The sequence below is a fragment of the Camelus ferus genome, chromosome 2 (assembly GCF_009834535.1).
Source record: "Camelus ferus isolate YT-003-E chromosome 2, BCGSAC_Cfer_1.0, whole genome shotgun sequence".
In the NCBI taxonomy this organism is placed as follows: domain Eukaryota; kingdom Metazoa; phylum Chordata; class Mammalia; order Artiodactyla; family Camelidae; genus Camelus; species Camelus ferus.
In genome coordinates, this window is record NC_045697.1 from 111,602,903 (window position 1) to 111,623,865 (window position 20,963).

Consider the following 20,963-nt stretch of genomic DNA (forward strand, 5'->3'; position numbering starts at 1 on the left):
CCCATGGAATGAAACCCCAATGCAGCATGCTGTGTAAACCTGCCTCATCCTGACTTTTTCTACACAGGCCTCCCAGCATGAACTCTTGGTCCACATTGCAGAGGACGTCTACCCCGTTCCTCGCTCGTGCAACTGTCCAGGCCAGGAACCACCTTCCCTCTCCAGTCCTTTTATGAATCCTACTGTACCACTCAGGCCCCCCTAAAACTATCTCTGTGAGTTACTCTTGTGAGAATCTTTCTCAGCACCTACATTTTGCACACAGTCTTCCACCAACTCCTCCTCTTCTCTGTCCATCTCCTGCACAATCAGGTCACTTGGAGGGTGGGAGCCCAGTCAGACACTGCCTCTGGCTCCCACACAGCCTTCCTGGCATGCTTGCTGATTTCAAAGGAGAACCAGGTACTACAAATACTTGATGAATACATTGTTTGTGAGTGACTGCAGGGTTTTTAAACGAGATATTTCAAGTTATTCAAGCTCATACTAGGCTGGGATATACAGCTATTATCTGGGCCTCCTTTTCAAAAGAAACAAAAAACTAGTTTAAAGAAAGAAAATGCCACACTCCTTTTCCATGAACTATATTAATTTGGTAACTTAAGCCTTACAAAATTCCTGCCCTCCTGTTCTTACAACCACACCTTACACTACCTATAGTTGGAAGAAAAGTCATTTTTACTCCTAAAATTTCACTTTCATCAGCTAAAGGTTCATAAAAGCAATCTCTAGTGTATGGCTGTTATTCCACCAATGAGAGGTGACAGCCCAAGAGCAGAATGGAGAGAACAAGGAAGTTCTCCCTTCCCAGAAGGCAGGAAACCACTCTCAGCTACCCATTTCTGGCAGCAGGAAGTTGCCTCAAGGACAGGAAATAATAAAGGATTTTCAGCTGTACAAGAAGGCCTCTTCAGAGGGTTTGGTTTTTTTTTTTAAGAAATACTCAAATTGGCAATAAGGGGTAAAAGGAAATGGAATGACATTAAAAACCAAAAAAAAAAAAAAAAAAAGCTCTGATGATCCCCAAAGAGAGCTCATCTTTTACAACACTAGCAGTCGGTGACTCCATGAAAACAATTCTCGTTGAGCACCTAGCAGCCAACACTCTCAGCTATCCCAAAGTCATCCTTTGTTCTGAAAATCAACATCAACTGTTAGCCTGGTTACACACCAGCTACTGAAACCGTGAAAGCAAAGCACAAAAACACACTGTTCACAGCCATACAGCTCACGCTCGAAATGGGACAGCTGAATGAGGGATAAAGCTAAGTAGTCCAGGAGGAGACCAGGGCACCAGTGACCTGCAGGAAGCAGGGAGAGGGTTCCCGGGCTAACAGATCGGCACAGCTACGGTGAACCTTGGACTCCATTCCATCTACCCCCCTCATTTTATACTTAAAGCCTCAAAAAGTAAAACTGGCCCAAGGCCAAAGAGTGTGTCCCAAAACTCGGGTCATTCACCTTGGGGGAAGGAGAGAGAGGTGTGGCCTTCCCTGCAGCTCAGTGAGTCAGGCCTGGGTCAACAGGGGCCTGTCACACATCAGTGGAAGGCATGACTACCCGCCCCACGGGAGTGGGAGGAAAGGTAACTCCAACAGGCCCAGGAAAAGCCAGTCATTCCCGACTTTTCAAAGAAAAACCATTAAAGATCTCAGTCTCAAAATAACCAGACTATTTTTCCTACTTTTCTTTCGGTGTCACTTAATAACCACCACAAATTACACCCTAATAACTCCTGTTGCAATGGGATTAACGAACTGAAACAGCATGCCCAGACCTGCTGGATTATCCCGGCTATATTTTCTCCCAGAAACTAAAGAAAACCTACTTACTGAAAATGCTGTCAGAGCAGCACCAGGAAACAAACCAGACATCCAATAGTCAGTCTAACTTCTCTTGTCCCTCTCTCTCCAGTCCACTCTCCAACCGGCAGCCAGTGTGTTCTTTTCAAAATACAAATGTGATCATGTCTCATTTCTGCTTAAAACTCTCCAATGGGCTTCTCCCATGGCAACTCCTGATAATGATCAAAATGCTGCAGGCCCTAAGAATGCTCCCTCACCTACCCACTCAGCCTCCTCACTTGCCGTGACCCCCGGCCATCTGCGCTCCAGCTACCCCTCAGCTCCTCCAGGAGGCCAGCTCCCTCCCACTGCAAGACTTAGACACTGCCATGCCCTGTGCCTCTGACTTCATTCCCTTACTTCTCTCTTCCTTTCAATCTTAGCGCAAATATTCGTACCTTCTCGGGGAAACGTTCCCTGACCACTGTTATCTATCTTCATAGCCCTCCCTGTAGCACTTACTGACACTAGAATTTATAGCAAATTAGTTGTGTGATTCTGATTAATGCCTGCTTCCTGGAGTCACCCATAAGCTCCATGAGGGCAGTAACCATGTCTGTTCTGGCTCACCACTATGTCTCCAGCATCCAGCAGATAAATATTTATTGAATCTTTAACTTAATTAAAGAAACAAACAAATGAACAAACAATGGAACAAACAAAAGGATAGGTTTTTAGGAAGACACAGCATAGAGAGGTTAAAGGAAAGTTTAAGTCGCTACCTTCTTAGCCAAACTTTCACATATATATACTTTACAAAGGGAATGATATACATCTTTCACTAAGTGCTAAGAAAATACAACTAAGACTATTAATACATATATTAGTCTTATAATTTTTTTTAAAAGCTACTTGTTTTTCAATCAACTTTTAAAGTCATTCTTCATTGCAGTGACTCTTAAAAAACGTATTTCAGAACTACCTTAGCAATGACCAGATCACTAATCCCCCAAATTATAATACCACCAAAGAGAGAGTTACATTTTTCTCCATCTAAAAGTTTTCTTACATTTCATGCAAATGGAACCAACCAGAAAGCAGGGGTAGCAATACTCATATCAGACAAAACAGACCTTAAAACAAAGCCTATATATAACAAGACAAAGAAGGGCACTATTTAATAATAAAGGGATCAATGTAAGAAAAAGGTGTAACACTCATCAACAACTATACACCTAATACAGGAGCCCCTAAGTACATAAAGCAAATATCAACAGACATTAAGGGAGAAATTGAAAATAAAAATACAATAATAGTAGGGAACTTTAACACCCCACTGACATCAATGGACAGATTATTCAAACAAAAAAAAAAAAATGAATAAGGAAAGAGTGGTCTTAAATGACATATAGGACCAGTTGGGACTTAATAGGTATTTACAAGACATTCCATCCAAAACAGCAGAATACACATGCTTTTCAAAAGCACATGGAAAATTCTCTAGGATAGATCACATGCTAAACCACAAAACAAGTCTCAAACAAATTTGAGAAGATACAAATAATGTTAAGTATTTTTTCCAACCATAACAGCATGAAACAAGAAGTACATACAGAAAGAAAAACGTGAAGAGCACAAACACGTGGAGATTAAACAACATGCTACTAAAAACCTATGTGAGTCAATGAAGAAATCAAAGAGGAAATCAGAAAATACCTCAAAACAAATGAAAACGGAAACACAACTTTCCAAAATCTATGGGATGCAGGAAAGCAGTTCTAAGAGGGAAGTTTATAGTGACACAGGCCTTCCTCAAGAAAAAACATCTCAAATAAACAACCTAACTACATCTAAAGGAATAAGAGAAGTAAGAACAAACAAAGCCCATAGTCATTAGAAGGAAGAAAATAATAAAGATCAGAGAGAAAATAAAACAGAGACTTAAAGAAAAAAAGAGAGAAAACAATGAAATCAGTAAGTGGTTTTTTTGAAAAAATAGACAGAAATGGTAAACTTTCAGTCAGGATCACCAAGAAGAAAAGAGAAAGGACCCAGATAAACAAAATAAGAAATGCATGAAGAAATAATAACCAGTATCACAGAGAAACAGAAGTATCATAAGAGAACACTACATTTATATGCCAACAAGTTGGACAACCTAGAAGAAATGGACAAATTTCTAGAAACATAAACCTGCCAAGAATGAATCAAGAAGAAACAGACAATTTAAAGAGATCAATCATTTGTGAAATTGAATTCACAATTAAAAAAAAAAATTTCCAGCAAACGAAAGTCCAGGACAAAATGGCTTCACAGAGAAATTCTACCAAACATATAAAGAACAGCTAATAACTGTCTCTCAAACTATTCCCCAAAAAATGAAGAGGATGGAACATTCCCAGATTCACTCTATAGGGGGAGGGTATAGCTCAAGTGGTAGAGCACATGCTTAACATGTAGGAGGTTTTGGGTTCAATCCCCAGTACCTCCTCTAAAAATAAATAAAATAAATAAACCTAATTACCTCTCCCCTCTCAAAAAAAAAAACCAAAAAACAAAAAAATAACAAATTTACTCTACAAGGCCACAATTACCCTGATACAAAACCAGACAAAAACACTACAAAAAAGAAATGTACAGTCCAATATCCCCAATGAATATAGACGCAAAAATCCTCAACAAAATATCAGCAAGCCAAATTCAACAATACATAAATAGGATCATACACCATGATCAAGTGGGATTTATTCCAGGGATGCAAAGACGGTTCAATATCTGCAAATCAATCAACATGATACAACATATTAACAAAAGGAGAAAAATCACATGATCATCTCAACAGATACAGAAAAGGCATTTGACAAAATTCAACATCCATTTATGATAAAAACTCTCATCAAAGTGGGTACAGAGAGAACAAATCTCAAAATAATAAAGGCCATGTATGACAAACCCACAGCCAATATAATACTCATTGGTGAAAACCTAAAAGCTTTTCCTCTAAAATCAGGAACAAGACAAGGATGCCCACTCTTGCCATTTGTTTAACATAGTATTGGAAGTCTAGCCCCAGCAATCAGAGAAGAAAAAGAAATAAAAGGAATCCAAATTGGAAGGGAAGAAGTAAAACTGTCACTATTTTCAGAGGATGTGATACTATATACAGAAAACTCTAATGTCTCTGTCAAAAAAGTATTAGAATAAATTAATTCAGTAAAGTTGCAGGAGGCAACATTAATACACAGAAATCCGTTTCTTTTATATACACTAATAATGAACTATCAGACAGAGAAAGTAAGAAAATAATCTCACTTAAAATCGCATCAAAAAGGATAAAATACTTAAGAATAAACTTAACCAAGAAGGTGAAAGACCTACATTCTAAAAATTATAAAATATTGATGAAGGAAACAGAGATGGAAAGATATGATGAAGGAAAAAGAAATGGAAAGATATCCTATGTTCAGAGATTAGAAGAATTAATATTGTTAAAATGTCCCCACTACCCAAAATAATCTACAAATTAAATGCAATGCATATCAAAATACCCACACAACATTTTTCAAAGAACTAGAATAATCCTAAAATTTATATGGAATCACAAAAGACCCTAAATAGCCAAAACAATATTGAGAAAAAAAGAGCAAAGCTGGAAGTATCACACTCACTGACTACCAAAGCTATCATCATCAAAACAGCATGGTACTGGTACAAAACACACACAGATCAATGGAAAAGAACAAAGCCCAGAAATAAACCCATGCACTTTTGGTCAATTACTCTATGAGAAAGGAAGCAAGAATATATAATGGAGAAAAGACAGTCTCTTCAATAAGTGGTGCTGGGAAAACTGGACAGCTAAATATAAAAGAATGAGATTAGAGTATTTTCTCACACCATATACAAAAATAAACTCAAAATGGATTAAAGACCTGAAAGCATAAAACTCCTAGAAGAAAACATAGGCAGAACACTCTGATAAAATCATAACAATATTTTTTTGGATCTGCATGTTAAGGCAAAAGAAACAAAAGCAAAAATAGACAAATGGGAGCTAATCATACTTAAAAGCTTCTGCACAGCAAAGGAAGTCACTGACAAAACAAAAAGATAACCTTACTGAGTGGGAGAAAATATCTGCAAACAATACAATCGAAAAGTGGTTAATATCCAAAGCATATAAACAGCTCAGACAGCTCAATATCAAAAACAAACAACCTGACTTAAAAAATGGGCAGAAGACCTAAATAGACATTCTTCCAAAGAAGACATACAGATAGCCAACAGGCACCTGAAAAGAGGCTCAACATCAGTAGTTTTCAGAGAAAATCAAGTCAAAACCAAACACCTCACACCTGTCAGAATGGCTATCATAAAAAAGTCTACAAATAACAAATGTTGGGAAGGATGTGGAGAAAGGGAACGGTTGTACACTGTTGGTGGGACTATAACTTGGTGCAACCACCATGGAAAACACTATGAAGGTTCCTCAAAAAACTGAAAACAGAACTATCATATGATCCAGCAATTCTATTCCTGGGTATATATCTGAAGAAAACAAAAAACTAATTAGAAAAAATATATGCACCCAAAAGTTCACAGTAGCATTATTTACAATAGCTAAGATATAGAAGCAACCTAAGTGTCCATCACCAGGTGAATGAATAAAGAAGTGGTGTATATATATACAATGGACTATTACTCGGTCATGAAAAAGAATGAAATTCTGCTATTTGCAACAACATGGATGGACCTACAAGGTATTATGCTAAGTGAAATAAGTCTGAGAAGGAAAAACAAATACTCTACATTTTAACTTACATGTAGAATCTATAGAAAAACAAATATTATCTTTTAACTTGTATGTAGAATCCTAAAAAATAAAACTAGTGAATATAACAAAACAGAAACAGACTCACAGATACACAAAACAGACTGGTGGTTACCAATGGGGAGAAGGAAGAAGGGAGAGGCAGGATGTGGGTAGGGGATTGAGAGGTACAAAGTACTATGTATAAAATGGATAGGTCACAGGGATATATTGTATAGCACAGGGAAATATAGCCATTATTTTGTGCTGACTTTAAATGGAATATAATCTACAAAGATGTTGAGTCTCTATGTTGTACACCTGAAACTAATATGATGTAAATCAACTACTCAAAAAAAAAAATTTTTAATAAAAGTTTTCTTTTCATATTCTTTGCAATAAGTTAGAAGCCCTAGACCAGAGCTGTCCAACAGAAACATAATGCAAGTCACAATTTTCCAGTAATCACATTTAGAAAATAAAAAGAAATAAGTGAAATTAATTCCATTAGTAATTATATTTATCCCAAAATATCCAATATACTATCATTTCAAAATGTAATCAACATTTTTGAAACTTATTAATAAATATTTTACATTCTTTTTGTTGTACTAAGTCTTGAAAATCCATTACGTATTTTCCATTTACAGAACATCTCAATTCACACTAGCCACATGTGGCTGGTGGCTACCATATTGGACAGAGCAGGTTACACCATTCACACTTCTGATAAATTACCTGCTCTCTTCTTACATTAAGAAATTTGCAGAAAAGGGTTTAAATGGTTCCTGTATCAAACAAAGAAACAATGAGGGATGGGGAATATCTTCATTATAAACAGCTGAAAAATAAAGGTAAGAGATCCATGGTTACATGTATGTTAATGTAACAATACCTTCTTAATTCATTCATGACTTTAAAAGCTTTCTTCATGTGCCAAGGATTCACTGTCACTGGGCAGTGTTTTTCAGTATTATCATCTTTGGAATCGAGAGGCTTCTGATGACCCTGCTTTGTACATCTGTACATAAAAGAAAATAACAAAACAGAGAAAAAGACCTTATTAAAGGTAATTTAGTTCAAGCTTGTCAGGCTACAAGAGTTACAATGAATGCCCCACCTGCCCCATTCATTTAGAGGAACTCTCACAGTGTATCTCACCATAAAGACTAAAACATAATTCAGAACACTTTCTGATGGTCAGTGTGATTTTAACAAAAAAGTAGATAATTACCTCCCTGGTGTCAAAGCTCTGTCAAAGATGAGCACAGAAAGTTTAGTAAAAATGATTTTGCAACTACCTTCAAAAGAAATGCTGAGAAATGCTCTTCTCTGTTGGAAATTAACCTGCTTTTACATTCTGCAGTAGGCACACGCATTTACAAACCAGGCAGGAACTGGATCATATTTTACACATACTTTAGAAACTCATTTGAATTTTGCTCTCTATCTGCAAGGTTATTTGCTAGACATTAACTATAAAGTAGCCACTGTACTAAATTTTGTTTCATTGTTTGCTTAATCTTCACAACAACTCTGTAAGCTGCTATTATTACCCCCATATAACAGATGAAGAGATTGAGGCAGAAAACAATTTGGATATCGTGGTAAATGGTGGAGCTGGGTAAGACTGCAGCTAGTCTGACACTCAAGTCCATTCTTCTCACTACTGTTCGATACTGTTACCTACATTCAGCAATGACAGTTGATTTCTTATCTAAATGTGTAATTTCTAAAAACTACAAAGCTATATTAGTGTTGCTGTATAAATTATTCTTTTGAGACCTGGGAGCCAAAAAATAACAAATAAAATCAGGATGCCATTGAAGGAGGATTAACTGCATATGGACAGACACAAGGGGACTTTCTGAGGACAGTTGCACAACTCTAGAAACTGTCTAAAATCACTGACTTGTACAATTATAATGGGTGAATTTTATGGCATGTAAATTATACCCTAATAGAGCTATTAAATTAAAAAATTGGGATACAAAATTAATCCTAAGAAAATACTTGTATATATATATCACACAAAGAATAGGCAAGTATCATTATTTACTGCACCATTTCCCTTCACGCTGCTTCCTTTCCTTACCCATTTCTAAAAGGATAATTCATTTTTAAAATATCCTTTTATTAATTTATTCAGCCAATAATTTTTGACCGCCAACTATGTACCCAGGACCAGTCTAGGCACTTGGAATATATCAATAAACAAAAGTCCAGTCCTCACGGACCTTGGAGTCTAGCTGGGGCAGGGGGTGGAGGTGACAACTCACACAACAGAGCAGCAGAGTAGGTGGCACGTTAGGAAAGAGGAACCATGGAAAAAAGAAAAAAGGGCAAGGTAAAGAGAGTTGAGAGTATGGGGTGAGGGTGATGGATAGACCAAACTGAGGGCTGAGGTTAGAACTAGGACTAGGGCTGAGGTTAGAACTAGGACTAAGAGCTGAGAAGGCCCAGACGGATGGAATAAGCAGCGCCGAGGCCAGCACGCACCTCGTGTGTTCCAGGATGGGGGCAGGGCTGGGGCTGCAGGGAGAGGGCAGTGCCGATCATTATAGGACCTTGGAGGACGTTGTAAGGACTGTGGCTTGTACCCGGAGTGAAATGGGGAGGCACTGCAGAAGAGCGACACAATCCAACTCAGGTTTTCAAAGGCTCACTTGACTGCCGGGTTAGAATAGTCGATACGGGTCAGAGATGAAAGGAGGAAGCCACTGAGGAGGGCTGTGCAGGAGGAGAGGACAGTGGCTCAGGGCAGGGAAGCAGCAGTGGAGGCAGGAGCCATGGTGAGAAGTGGCTGGGCTCTGGATATGTTTCAAAGGCAGTGTTAGACCAGATCTGTTGACAGAATGCATGTGGCATGTCAGTGAGAGTCAGAATAACTCCAAGTTTTTTGACCCGAGCAGCTAGAAGGTTTGAGTTTCCATTAACTGAATGGGGAGAGGCTGCAGAAAGAACCAGTTTTGGGGGTAGAAGGACCAAGAGCTCAGTTTTCACACATGTTGGTTTTAAGATATCAGAGTTCCAAGTGAAGATGTCAAATCAGCAGATAAGGATAAGAGTCCAGAGTTGGAGAGAAAAAGTCTAGCGGGAGACAGAAATGTGGGAATTATGGGTCACACAGGTGGTACAGGAAGCCATGAAACCCAGGTACTCAAACATTAAGATAACCTGGCATTAACCATAGCAGTTATCCTTGCTCGTGTCCCCAGTCCCAGAATCAACACTCACTGAGAGACACCTGATCCTTTCAGGGCCTGCGTACTACATGTGGATATCAGTCCCTGTTTCCCAAGCACTTGAGTTTTTAAAGGGAACTTACAAATGAAGTAGTACAAGACACTGCCTCCAGTGGGTGGGTCCACAGCTGGAGTGGGAGAATGGGATGGTGCACGTTACTCCCTGCGGCCGTGTGTGTGTGTGTGTGTGTGTGTGTGTGTGTGTGTGTGCGCGTGCACGCACGTGTGTGTGCACAGGGGGATGAGTTACACCTGGCTTAAGAAAAAGAGCTGGTAGAGGGAACTAGGGAAACACTGTGTACTGTAAGACACATCCCCATAATGCCATTTCCCACCATCCTTTCATCAAGAACAGAGTCGGAAAGGGGGGGATTATGTAGATATGTGCAACCAACACAAAATTTCTGACCATGAAACACTGAATATCTACATATGTAGAAAGTTAATGATATTTATATCTGCTTCAAGTTTAATAACTTAAGTTTACACAGAGGGAAAATATAATATTGAGGACTGGTAAAATTATCACAGAAGGCCTTTCAATGCTCAGAATGGAAGCAAAAGCAGCGCCGCCATACAAAGAATGTCATTAAGAGTCAAGAGTGTTTATATTTGCTTAAGAAATTGAGAGTTACAACTTCCTTCATTAAAGAATTAACTTTTAGACAGTCATCATACAACAAGCAACGTCTATACTGGTGCATTCATAAAGCTATTTTTAGTTCCTGCTTTTTCTGATGTACTCCAGAAACTCTGCAAAGAAAAGCTTCCATTCAAAGGCTTAAAGGAATAAACAAGAAATAACACTGCATTCTTTTAAGTGTTCTCTGTACTGAGAATCACTTACAAATGCAGCACCCTGTCACTGGTCTACATTTTCAACAATAAAGTTCTTTCTACAGTTTTCCAATTGCTATGTAATTTTGTGTCAGATGGTCTCTCATTTAGAAGCAGAACGGAGTACCAGAAAATGACACATCATGTCTAAAACTACAGATGTGGGAGATGAACATACACCAGGAAACAGCCAAGTGGGAGAGAAAGGTTTATGTTTTAAGTTACCATAAGTGCAGTTACACCTTCTTCCTGCTTCCCTTGTGACGTGAAGAGCTAGTTTTTTCCAGAAAAGCTCTCATTCTGAGAACTGTCTTCTTTAAAATATCTGGAGATTCTTTTTTAAGGTTCTTTCACTTTTAAGTCTTTCCCTAACTCTACATCCCATAACCAGTGTTAAATTATCCAGTAGCCTATTGTTAACAAAACATACTCTACAGGAGCCGAGGTTTTCAAGGGTTTGGATCCCAGAACACTGCTAACAGATAATCTTAAAGCCTTCCTTCCGTAACTGACTCTTCTGCCAATTCCCAGCTGTGGGCAAGGTTGGCTTTTCAGACCAGGTAACTTTTTAACTCTGCCTAAGAACACTCAATTGCCAATAACGGAACTCTCAGGGAGCAAACTCTCTAATAAGGGCTGCGTCCTTCAAACAGTCAAGATGCCATCACCAAGCAAAGATTTAACCCTACTGCAAAAATTCTGAGGACAACTTAGAAATAACACAGTTTCTTTAGATGCATTTTAGTGCTCTGGAACAGTGATTTCCAATGGAGGGGGAAAGGAACACATGACCCAAGCAATTTTTTTAAACTACACATAACCATCCCTCTTCACGTGAGGATTCAGGCAAGCCCTTTTTACAGGTCTAGGTATAACAGAATGACAGCACCTCTAGGAGTAGGGGTAAAAGGCAGCTAGGTAGACTTTTTGTGAAAGAGGGTGATGTAATAGGCCCCACTGCCCACTTACCTCCCACCACAGGACAATCATCTTAGATCGAGAACAAACACTTTAGGAAATAGAGATTGTTTATGTTTTGACAGTATTCTGGCGAAAACAATGCTCTAAGTCCTGTGAAGAGGCAGCTGCAAAACTGAACAGGGGACTAGACATTTTCACATTCAGGACACAAATCCTCAGCCCCCGGGTGGCCACCATCTCTGCTCTTCCCTTTGCCTGTTCACCTCAAAAGCTGCAGGACTCCCCTGCTTGCAATGAGTCACCCACCACTTCTCACAAATTCCTGCCAAGTTCACGTCAGCAGCTGGTGTTTTCAAAGTCACCATTTGTGCTGTGCTGCTCTGAAGTCCCTCCATGGCTTTATATTCCTTGTGTTTTCTCCGTTGTCTTCCTAGCTGCACTTGCATTCAGAAGCTGGTTACCACACTGACATTGCTTCTCTAATGAGTCCGGGAAATAGGAAGTAGAGATTTAACCAGTCCCAGAATACTTGTCATGCCACTCTAGTTTCCCAACCAAATACTCTCGCATTCTTCATCTCACCCAAAGAACCACCGCACTACTTAGAGGTTGTAAAAGTAGAGGGCTTTCCCCACTGGAAACATTGTGGTTTGTGGTAGAGTTTTGCTTTCAGTTTTTGCAATTAGTTACAGGCAAAAAGACATGTTCTGCAAATGTTCAAGTGTTTGGAATTTAAACCTTTATTAGGTACAGAGCCAGCAGACTAACTGTAATCTATGAACATATGGTCATATTACCAAATAATGTTCATGTCTGCCCTACAGACATGTAAGAACTTGAATTATACCTGCGGTCTGCAGAGCTTTAGAATTGGGTGTGAAGCATCCTGTGAGATAAAAATCCTCCTATCCAGTCACAGAACACCTTACAGACAACATCACATTAATGCCACTGAATACATTAGTAAAGTCCATGGGTGGCTAAAAGTTACATCTCCAATTTCTCAGAGCTGGAAAGGAGATGTCTAGAAAAGATGGAAACACCCAATTGCCAAAACGGCTCAGCAGTTAAAGCAGACTCCTGCACCCCCCAGAGCGGACGGCGGAGGGGGCGTTGCCCACCACCCTGTCCTCCCCAAGGACGTGGCGTGTGGGGAAGCAGGCAGGACGGGGTGGCTGGGACTCGGAGGTGGAGAGGTGATGAAAGCAGGAGTGGAACTGCTCTGATCCTAGAACAATAGAGCTGTAAAAAGCTCAGCTTCAGTTCAACCCGCTCCCTCTCCCGCGTTCCCTCCCACCTACGTGACAAACAGAGCACAGTCAGGCACTTTCTGTCCCTGACAGTGACTACTAGCAGGAGAGGGACCAGGGTAAAAGCATGTCTTATGCAACATCAGTCTGATTTTAAAGACTCTGTTATAAACAATGAACAGCACTGTCAGAGTGGGACACTTGTGAGGCGCTCGAATAGGGAGGAGGAGGTTGAGGAACCATTTCTAGCATTTCCATGTCTTTTATCACTCCTATTTCTCACCTTTCTTTTGCCACTTTTCCCAGCATTGCCATCACTGGCAGGTAAGGGGGCAGCAATACGACTTGGCCATGCGGCTGATGGGGCTACATTTCCCAGCACTGGAGTGAAAAGGCACTGGAAGAGGAGCAGAACCAGCTGGAAGATGTGAACCGCAGTCCTGGCCTGTGCCCAACACTGACCAGGTGACCCTGGGTTAGGCTCTTAGTCTCTCCGGGCTTCTGGCTGTGTACTTATAAGATAAGGTTTCATCATTCCACAAATATGTCCAATATGAAATGTAAGGTGAAAGTCAAACATAATGATATCTCACCTTCTTGCCTCAGGGAACTGTACAGGCACTGAACACTATGTGAATATAAATGCAGAGTTAAGAAAACTGTTGAGGTAAAGCGCTAAACTGAACATGGAGTTAAACTTTTATGGATTTTCTTGGCCTTCCGCAGTTTTAATTGCAACGCTGAATTAAGTTATTAGCTATACTCCACACCACCGCCCCTGTGAATAAATCAAGTAGGTAAGCACTGCCTGGGTGCCCACTATTGCCCAATGCTAAGCAGGGTGAGGGGTATAAAGGAGGCTGAACACGGGCGCCTTCTCCAGTTACCAGCTAAGTCAGGAGGCACACTGGAAACCACCCGGGAATGGCACGAAGTCAGTATTCAAAGGCAAGATTAAGGGCTACCGATCACAAACAGTGCAGGAGTACAAAGAGGAGCTAGAAGGAGTTGGGGTAAATAGGGAAGACTCTATGAAGGGGATGGGGCTCCAACTAGTTCTCAGGGCAGTTCTAAGCTGTTTGAACTGAGGACTGGATAGGAAAAGGCTGGAGACTCCTGCCTTATGAGGCACAGGTTACCCTAGGAAGTTAAGGCACATAATGATTGCAACAGATAAGGTAAGGCCAAAATGATGGAGGGCCAAGACTACCTAGCTGAGAGATCTGGTTGTGGTAAGTCTTTGACTTGACTCTAGATGTTGGAGGGTCAAAATTGTAGGTGGACTGAAAGGTGGGGAGAGAATAGCCAAGAGTTCAACGGAAGGAAAAATTCAGGTTAGCAGGGATGAAAGCTCTTCATCAGAGTATCAGCAATCAGAATGGACACTTGAAACCAAGAATGTACAGTTCTGGGAGCTGATAAAATGTGGAGGATGGTGAGAGAAAGAGAAATCAAAGACCATTACAAGGCTTTGGGTATCCAGGACCGGAAGAATGATTATTCCACTGAATAAGTGGAGATGCTACAAGTGGAAGTCAGTTCAAGAAAAAGATTACGAACACAGTTTAAGACATTTTGAATCTGACGTATGAGCTAAGAGTAGGTGTTCTATAAGAAGCTCAAAATTCAAAACTGAAGCACAGACCTAGAGTCCAGACTTAAGATATACAGATGGACAAGACATGATAAATCTCCTAGAAGAAAACAAAGGCAAAACATTCTCTGACATAAATCTTAGCAGCGTTCCCCTAGGGCAGTCTACCCAGGCAATGGAAATAAGGGCAAAAATAAACAAATGAGACCTAATTAAACTCAAAAGCTTTTGCACAGCAAAGGAAACCATAGGCAAAACAAAAGGACAACTTACGGAATGGGAGATAATATTTGCAAGTGATGCAACTGACAAAGCCTTAATTTCCAGAATATATGAACAGCTCATACAACTTAATAAGAAAAAACCAAGCAACCCAATCCAAAAATGGGCAGAAGACCTAAACAAACAATGCTCCAGTGAAGGCATACAAATGGCCAACAGGCATATGAAAAAATGTTCAATATCACTAATTATCAGAGAAATGCAAATCAAAACTACAATGAGGTTATCACCTCACACCATTCAGAATGGCATCATTCAAAAGTCCATGAATGATAAATGCTGGAGAGGGTGTGGAGAAAAGGAAACTCTCCTACACTGTTAGTGGAAATGTAGTTTGGTGCAGTCATTATGGAAAACAGTTTGGAGAGTCCTCAAAATACTAAACATAGACTTACCATATGATCCAGCAATCCCACTTCTGGGTATACACGTGGAGGGAACTCTAATGTGAAAAGATACATGCACCCCAATGTTCATAGCAGCACTATTTACAATAGCCAAGACATGAAAACAACCTAAATGTCCATCAAAAGATGACTGGATAAAGAAGTTGTGGTATATTTATATAATGGAATACTACTCTGCCATAAAAAATAAAATAATGCCATTTACAGCAACATGGATGACCTGGAGAATGTCATTCTAAGTGAAGTAAGACAGAAAGAGAAAGAAAAATACCATATGATATCACTTATATGTGGAATTCAAAAAGAAAAAAGACACCATGAACTCATCTACAAAACAGAAACAGACTCATAGACATAGTAAAGAATCTTATGATTACTGGGGAAACAGGGTGGAAAGGGATAATTTGGGAGTTTGAGATTTACAAATGTTAGCCATTATATATAAAAATAGATTTTAAAAGAAGTTTCTTCTCTATACACAGGGAACTATGTTCAATATCTCGTTATAACCTTTAATGAAAAATAACATGAAAATGAATATATGTATGTATATGCACAACTGGGACACTGTGCTGTACACCAGAAATTGACACATTGTAATCGACTGTACTTCAGTTAAAAAAAAAAAAAGATATACAGATGGAGCCACAACTTACTGATTAATAGCTGAAGAGAAGAAGTGGCCAAGGCCTGCATCTGTGAGAAACAGCTACTGCCAACAGACAGAAGCCATGTAAGCCAAAAAAGCAATCAACAGAGAGATTACAGTCCCAGTTGCTCCTCTACTTATAAGTTGAGGAACGTAACTTAACCTCTGAAAACTAATAATAAGAGAGGTTGTTAATAAGGTAGGTTGTTGACAGAATTAAATGAGATAAAGTAATACAGTAAATCACATTTAACCACCTAAAAACTAGAGTGGGAAACCATGAAAAGGTATTGTCATGGAAAGCAAGAGCTTGTTTTTCAAGGCAGGACCAGAGAAAAGAACTAGTCAAAAAAATACTTTAGCAAATGCCCATAACCTGAAATGTGAGAAAGAAAGCAACACAATGCAAAGTAACAGTAATTGTATCATATATTTGTTTACTCTCAGTTTCAACCATGAGGAAAAGGACTTTGTTTTGTTTTCTGAGATATTCCCTAAGTCTAGTCATAGCAGACACCCAATATATATGAATAAAAAACCCAAACTCCCCCATTATAAGCAGTAAATACATTAAGACTGGCAGAATTCTATAGAAGAGCATCTGAAAGGCAATTTTCATTCTTTATCACCTTGAAAGAAACTTCCACCTGATCTTAAGAAAGACGTTCACCTGTTTTCATAAACACTCTCGGTGTTTACAGCCACAGCTAGGTAAATTTACAGTCACCCCACACAAAAGCACATTTACTAATATTTACTGCATGCCTACTATGTACATGAGAAAATGTAAATTAGAAACAAGAGATTTAGGGCTATTTGGTGGGAGAAGGAGGAGTGATTACTCAGAATCTGTAAGACTAATACATAATTGCTACTTATTTTTAGAATCCACTTCTCATGTTCCCAAATGCACTTCAAATTTTTCCTTATATATGACACTTTCTTCAGCACACACAGATTCATGTGTCTTTTTTCAACATTAACTTGTAGGCCATTATTGCTCCTAAATATTTTAACTGTCTTTGTCTATTACTAAGGATATTTGCCTATGATCTGAGAGATGCCCAATTTACACTTGGGACTAAACAAAAACAAGAATATATTCCTATAAAAGACAAACAAATGAATATTGGGGTGACCTGTGACAAGGTTTCAAATTCATGGTAATTGAATCTTAGAATTAGAATGAACATTAAAGCTTATCTGGTCCAGTGAATTGCAAATGTCAGGCTTCAATGAACTTTTTATTGGTCTGTGACGAAATGAGGACAGTGTAGTAAGTTTTCATGAGACTAAACGCATTCAACTTAAGAACTATCCTTTAATCTGAGATTATGTCCTTTGTATTGGGAAACGGACACTAAAATGTCCTTTCTTTTACAAAAGAATGATGATATTTGATAATTATTTTATCAATTTTTTTCTCTATTTGGCGAAATAAAACGTAGCAATTTTATGTTAGACTTCAACTTTTGTTTTGTTTGAATTTACAGTAAGTGAAATCCAAAAGTATGTGAACCTCTACTCTAATCCAACCAATTCTGCACTGCCTAAATCCCTTAGAACACAGTCAACAAGACATTTGTCTGCCTATGCTGAACATCTCTGACATTTAAGAGCCACCAGTGACATGGAATCGACTGAAAATAAAAATATGGTTGTATATCTGAGGTACACTTACTTAATTTCATGAAGGAAAAGCAGAAAAGCAAGGCTGGTAGAGAGAAAGCCAACTTGTGAAAGAGGGCCAGTAGGAAAACGAAGGCCAAGGAAACTCTGCCGTGAGGGGAGGTCAGAGAGATGCACTCTGTCCTATACTTAGAGTCTTCCCTCAACTTAGTAATTATGAAAATCCTTTACAAAAATAACTATAAAAACTATAATGTATAAAACATTCCTGGGGTCAGGGCTGATGAGTTTACATTTCCTTTCCTGTATCTCAGTTTACTGTCTGAGACTCCTCTGCTAACCTACATATAATTTTAGTTGCACACTTTTCAGATTCAATCAGAGGCTAATGTCTTATGGTCTTCATATTACCCAGACCCCAAAATGTAACAGAATCTAAAAATCACTGATACTCAAGGATGCAAAAAACAATAAACAGAGATATAAAGCCCAATGCCAATCAACATGAGAGTCAAAAAGGATGCGAACTTGGAGGCAAGGAGTGGAAAGAGCAGAAGAGATCAAAAAACTTAATCTCAACAAGCCCACCTGAAAGAACAAGGCAGCCCTCCATCCCTCCAAGACAATGTAAAACAGGCTGTCAGGGAGCAAGTTGGGGTTTGAAAACAATGCAAAACTGGCTATTAAGACAGAAGCATAAGCAAAAGCATCACACTCAGTGCTTGGCAGAGACAGGCATTCAAACATTTGCAGAACAAATGAATTAATAAACAGACACTCATACAAAGAGGATCTGAGTCCCTGTTTCCAACCACATCATCCAAGGCACTTTTAAGTCCAAGTCAATCTTCTTTGCCTTAAAGCTCAGGCTAAAAATCTAACCTTATGAAAAACTGATCCCTCTCAATAACTGCCACTGGCCTCTGTCCTAGCCCAGTTAGTTCCAGCACAGTGAGACTCGAAAAAGCTCCCCTCCCCAAGAACTGCCAGCGCTCAAATCTGGCACCCATGATTTGGCGTGGAAGGAAAAACAAGTTATTAGAGTGGAGGCAAACAGACAAAAGGATGGGAAGAAAAACTATTTCTTATGTACAGAAAGGCAAAAAACACTATCACGAGTTCTAGGATTAGGGCTAGTCCTAGATAGACCAAATGCAAATAAACTTATTTGTATTTATTATTAAATGAACAGAAACAAAATTTCTCCAAATTTAGCCACCCATGATTGAAAGTTGTTTTTTTTTTGTTTTGTTTTCTTTAACTATTCTACCATCCCTGTTGGCATTCAGGCTTTCCACTACATCTCAGCCTCTCACTGTTCTAGCACTACTGAGGGCGTCTCAGTACCAAAGACCTGTGCTGGACACCAAAATTATGAGTTGATCTGGTCTAGATTCAGTTTATCGATATTTGCATACACCCATTTATTTTATTTTTAATTATTTATATTTAAATCATTTTCTACATCTCTACTCTTTCCCTCCAGAGCCTGCTTTTCCACACCCTTTTTTTCACCTGCATTCTAATGTCCCCCTTTTCTTTCCTTTAGTTCCCTCTGCTCCAGAAGTAAAAAAAAAAAAAAAAAAAAAAAGACGAGGGGGGTGGCAGGGAACTGGTATGAAAGGGGCAGGTTTACGACAGATAACATCCTATGCGGGATATTCTCAATACTTCCAGTTGTCTACGGACAGGTAACGTTTCCTGCCTTGCATGCCTCTGAGCCTAGACAGAACTCATGTGCTGATGCTGTGCTCCCACTGCTGAAGTGAACAATCCACCATCGCGTTTCCTTGACGTTCAGGATCCTTCCTGAACCTGCTGAAAAACATAACCGAACTGAGCCCTTGTTCCTCCAGTCCAGGGGGGTAAATTCAAGAGTCCTATGTACTCCTTAGATCCCCATGATCTGTTCCACTCGAGCTAAAATTTCTGCAAGGCACTTTTAGAAATTGTAGTTCCAGAATCCTATTAGCTCTCCTAAAAGGACTCAACACCAAAAAATTATTCAGCCTAAGCCCAATATTTATATTTCGGCTGGCATTCTGCCAAATAACCACAAAAGGCTGGTGTGGTACAAATGCCATGGAATCAAGCTGGTCAAATCTAAGCGGAAAACGATAAAGCTCCAAAAATAAGCTGTCAGGAAGAGGTACACCATTCTTCAGAACGGTATTTGCGGTTTCAAAAGTCAGATTCAAAGCGTTCTTCCTTCATAAAGGTTAAACTAAGGAAAGCAAATCAAAATTGAAATGTCCAAAATTCCTGGGGATTTAGAGTCGACTTTTAACAAAATGCTAAAAAAGAATCTTGTACTGAATAATGCAGTATCTTCAATGTCTTCCACATAATCGCTCAGTTGTTATTTCTGGAAGCAATTTTGTTGCAGGTGGTCTCGACTGTATTTAGGTACCAAGGAAAAAGACACCTGTGCCTGGCATGTCGTACACTACTAATTCGCCCAGGGTGCCCGGGAAACAGAAGATGCTGTGATTTCCGAACACGATTTTCTGCAGTGCCAGGTAAAAGAGGTCATATGCCCTAAACAGCCGCGGCCCGTTCAGAGTGATGTGCAAGCTTCTCTGACAGAATTTTGCTAGGAATTCGGAGAAGCAGGTAAGCTGAGAGGAATTCCTCTCCACACCACCGGCGTCTGTACTTTGCAGCTTCCTTTTCCGACGGCCCCGCACGCATCCCGCGTCTCCTTCCCGCGGATGCTCGGCCCTCCCGGGGCTCCAGCTCGCCGGCGGAGGACCCTCCCCACACCCCGCGCGGCGACGCCCCGCCCGCCGCCCGGCCGGGTCCGGCCGCAGCGGCCCCGCCCGCCACCCGTCCGATCACTCACGCGGGAGGCCGCGGCGGCGTCTCCATGGCGGCTCCTCTCGGGCTTCAGCTCGCGGGCGCCCACCGCCGCCAGCACCATTCCAGCCGCGGACGCCGGCCCCGCCCGCCCGCAGCGCCGCGTCCCATTCGCCCGGGCGCCTGCCCGCCCGCCGCCGCTCTGCACCCGCGCCCGCGCCTGAACCCGCACCAGCACCGGCGCCCGAGGCTGCCCAGCTCCGCCAGCCCTGCTCGGCGGCCCCGCTCCGCGGGTGCGCTCCGACTGCCGGCGCTGCTGGGGGCGGGGCGGCAGGCGGGCACTTCCGGGTGTGACGCGCCCTCGAGGCCCCGCCCCGCGCCGCCCCTTCCTGCTGCCGCCGAGTGGGTTCCTTAGGGTGGGTCTGCCCTCCGGGACTCCGGGGCTGGAGACGCTGGGCGTGGTTCTGCCGGAAAGCGCGGCTTTCCGGCGGTCAGCGTCCACTGACTGCCCGGCTCCGCACGCGCGTTCGCTCCGTTCTCTCCCAGCCTGAGCCCAGGGAGGAGAAGGAGTGCGGGTACGCGACCTTTGCTCTACAGATGGAGAAACTGAGACAAGAAGAAATGACTCGCCGGTCCTGGGTCCCAATCAGGGACCGGGGTCTCCCTGCTCAGGCTGTGGTCCGCTCGGTGCACCTGCGGGGAGAGGTCTTGGCGCTTGGACGGGATGCGGAGCAAAACCAGGTCTCCGTGACAGCGGAC

The 20,963-nt window shown here is 40.9% G+C and overlaps 1 protein-coding gene across 1 annotated transcript in view; it reads right to left on the reverse strand.

Moving 5' to 3' along the window:
* KLHL2 (kelch like family member 2) overlaps positions 1 to 20,425 on the reverse strand; it is a 113,519-nt gene extending 93,094 nt beyond the window's left edge. Inside the window, exons 1-2 of the mRNA XM_032465504.1 lie at positions 20,251 to 20,425; positions 7,490 to 7,615 (exon numbers count right to left, since the gene is read on the reverse strand). Coding sequence (XP_032321395.1) covers positions 7,490 to 7,615; positions 20,251 to 20,276 — 152 coding nt within the window. The 5' untranslated portion in view covers positions 20,277 to 20,425. The remainder of the gene's footprint in view (positions 1 to 7,489; positions 7,616 to 20,250) is intronic.
* Positions 20,426 to 20,963: the final 538 nt, after the last annotated feature.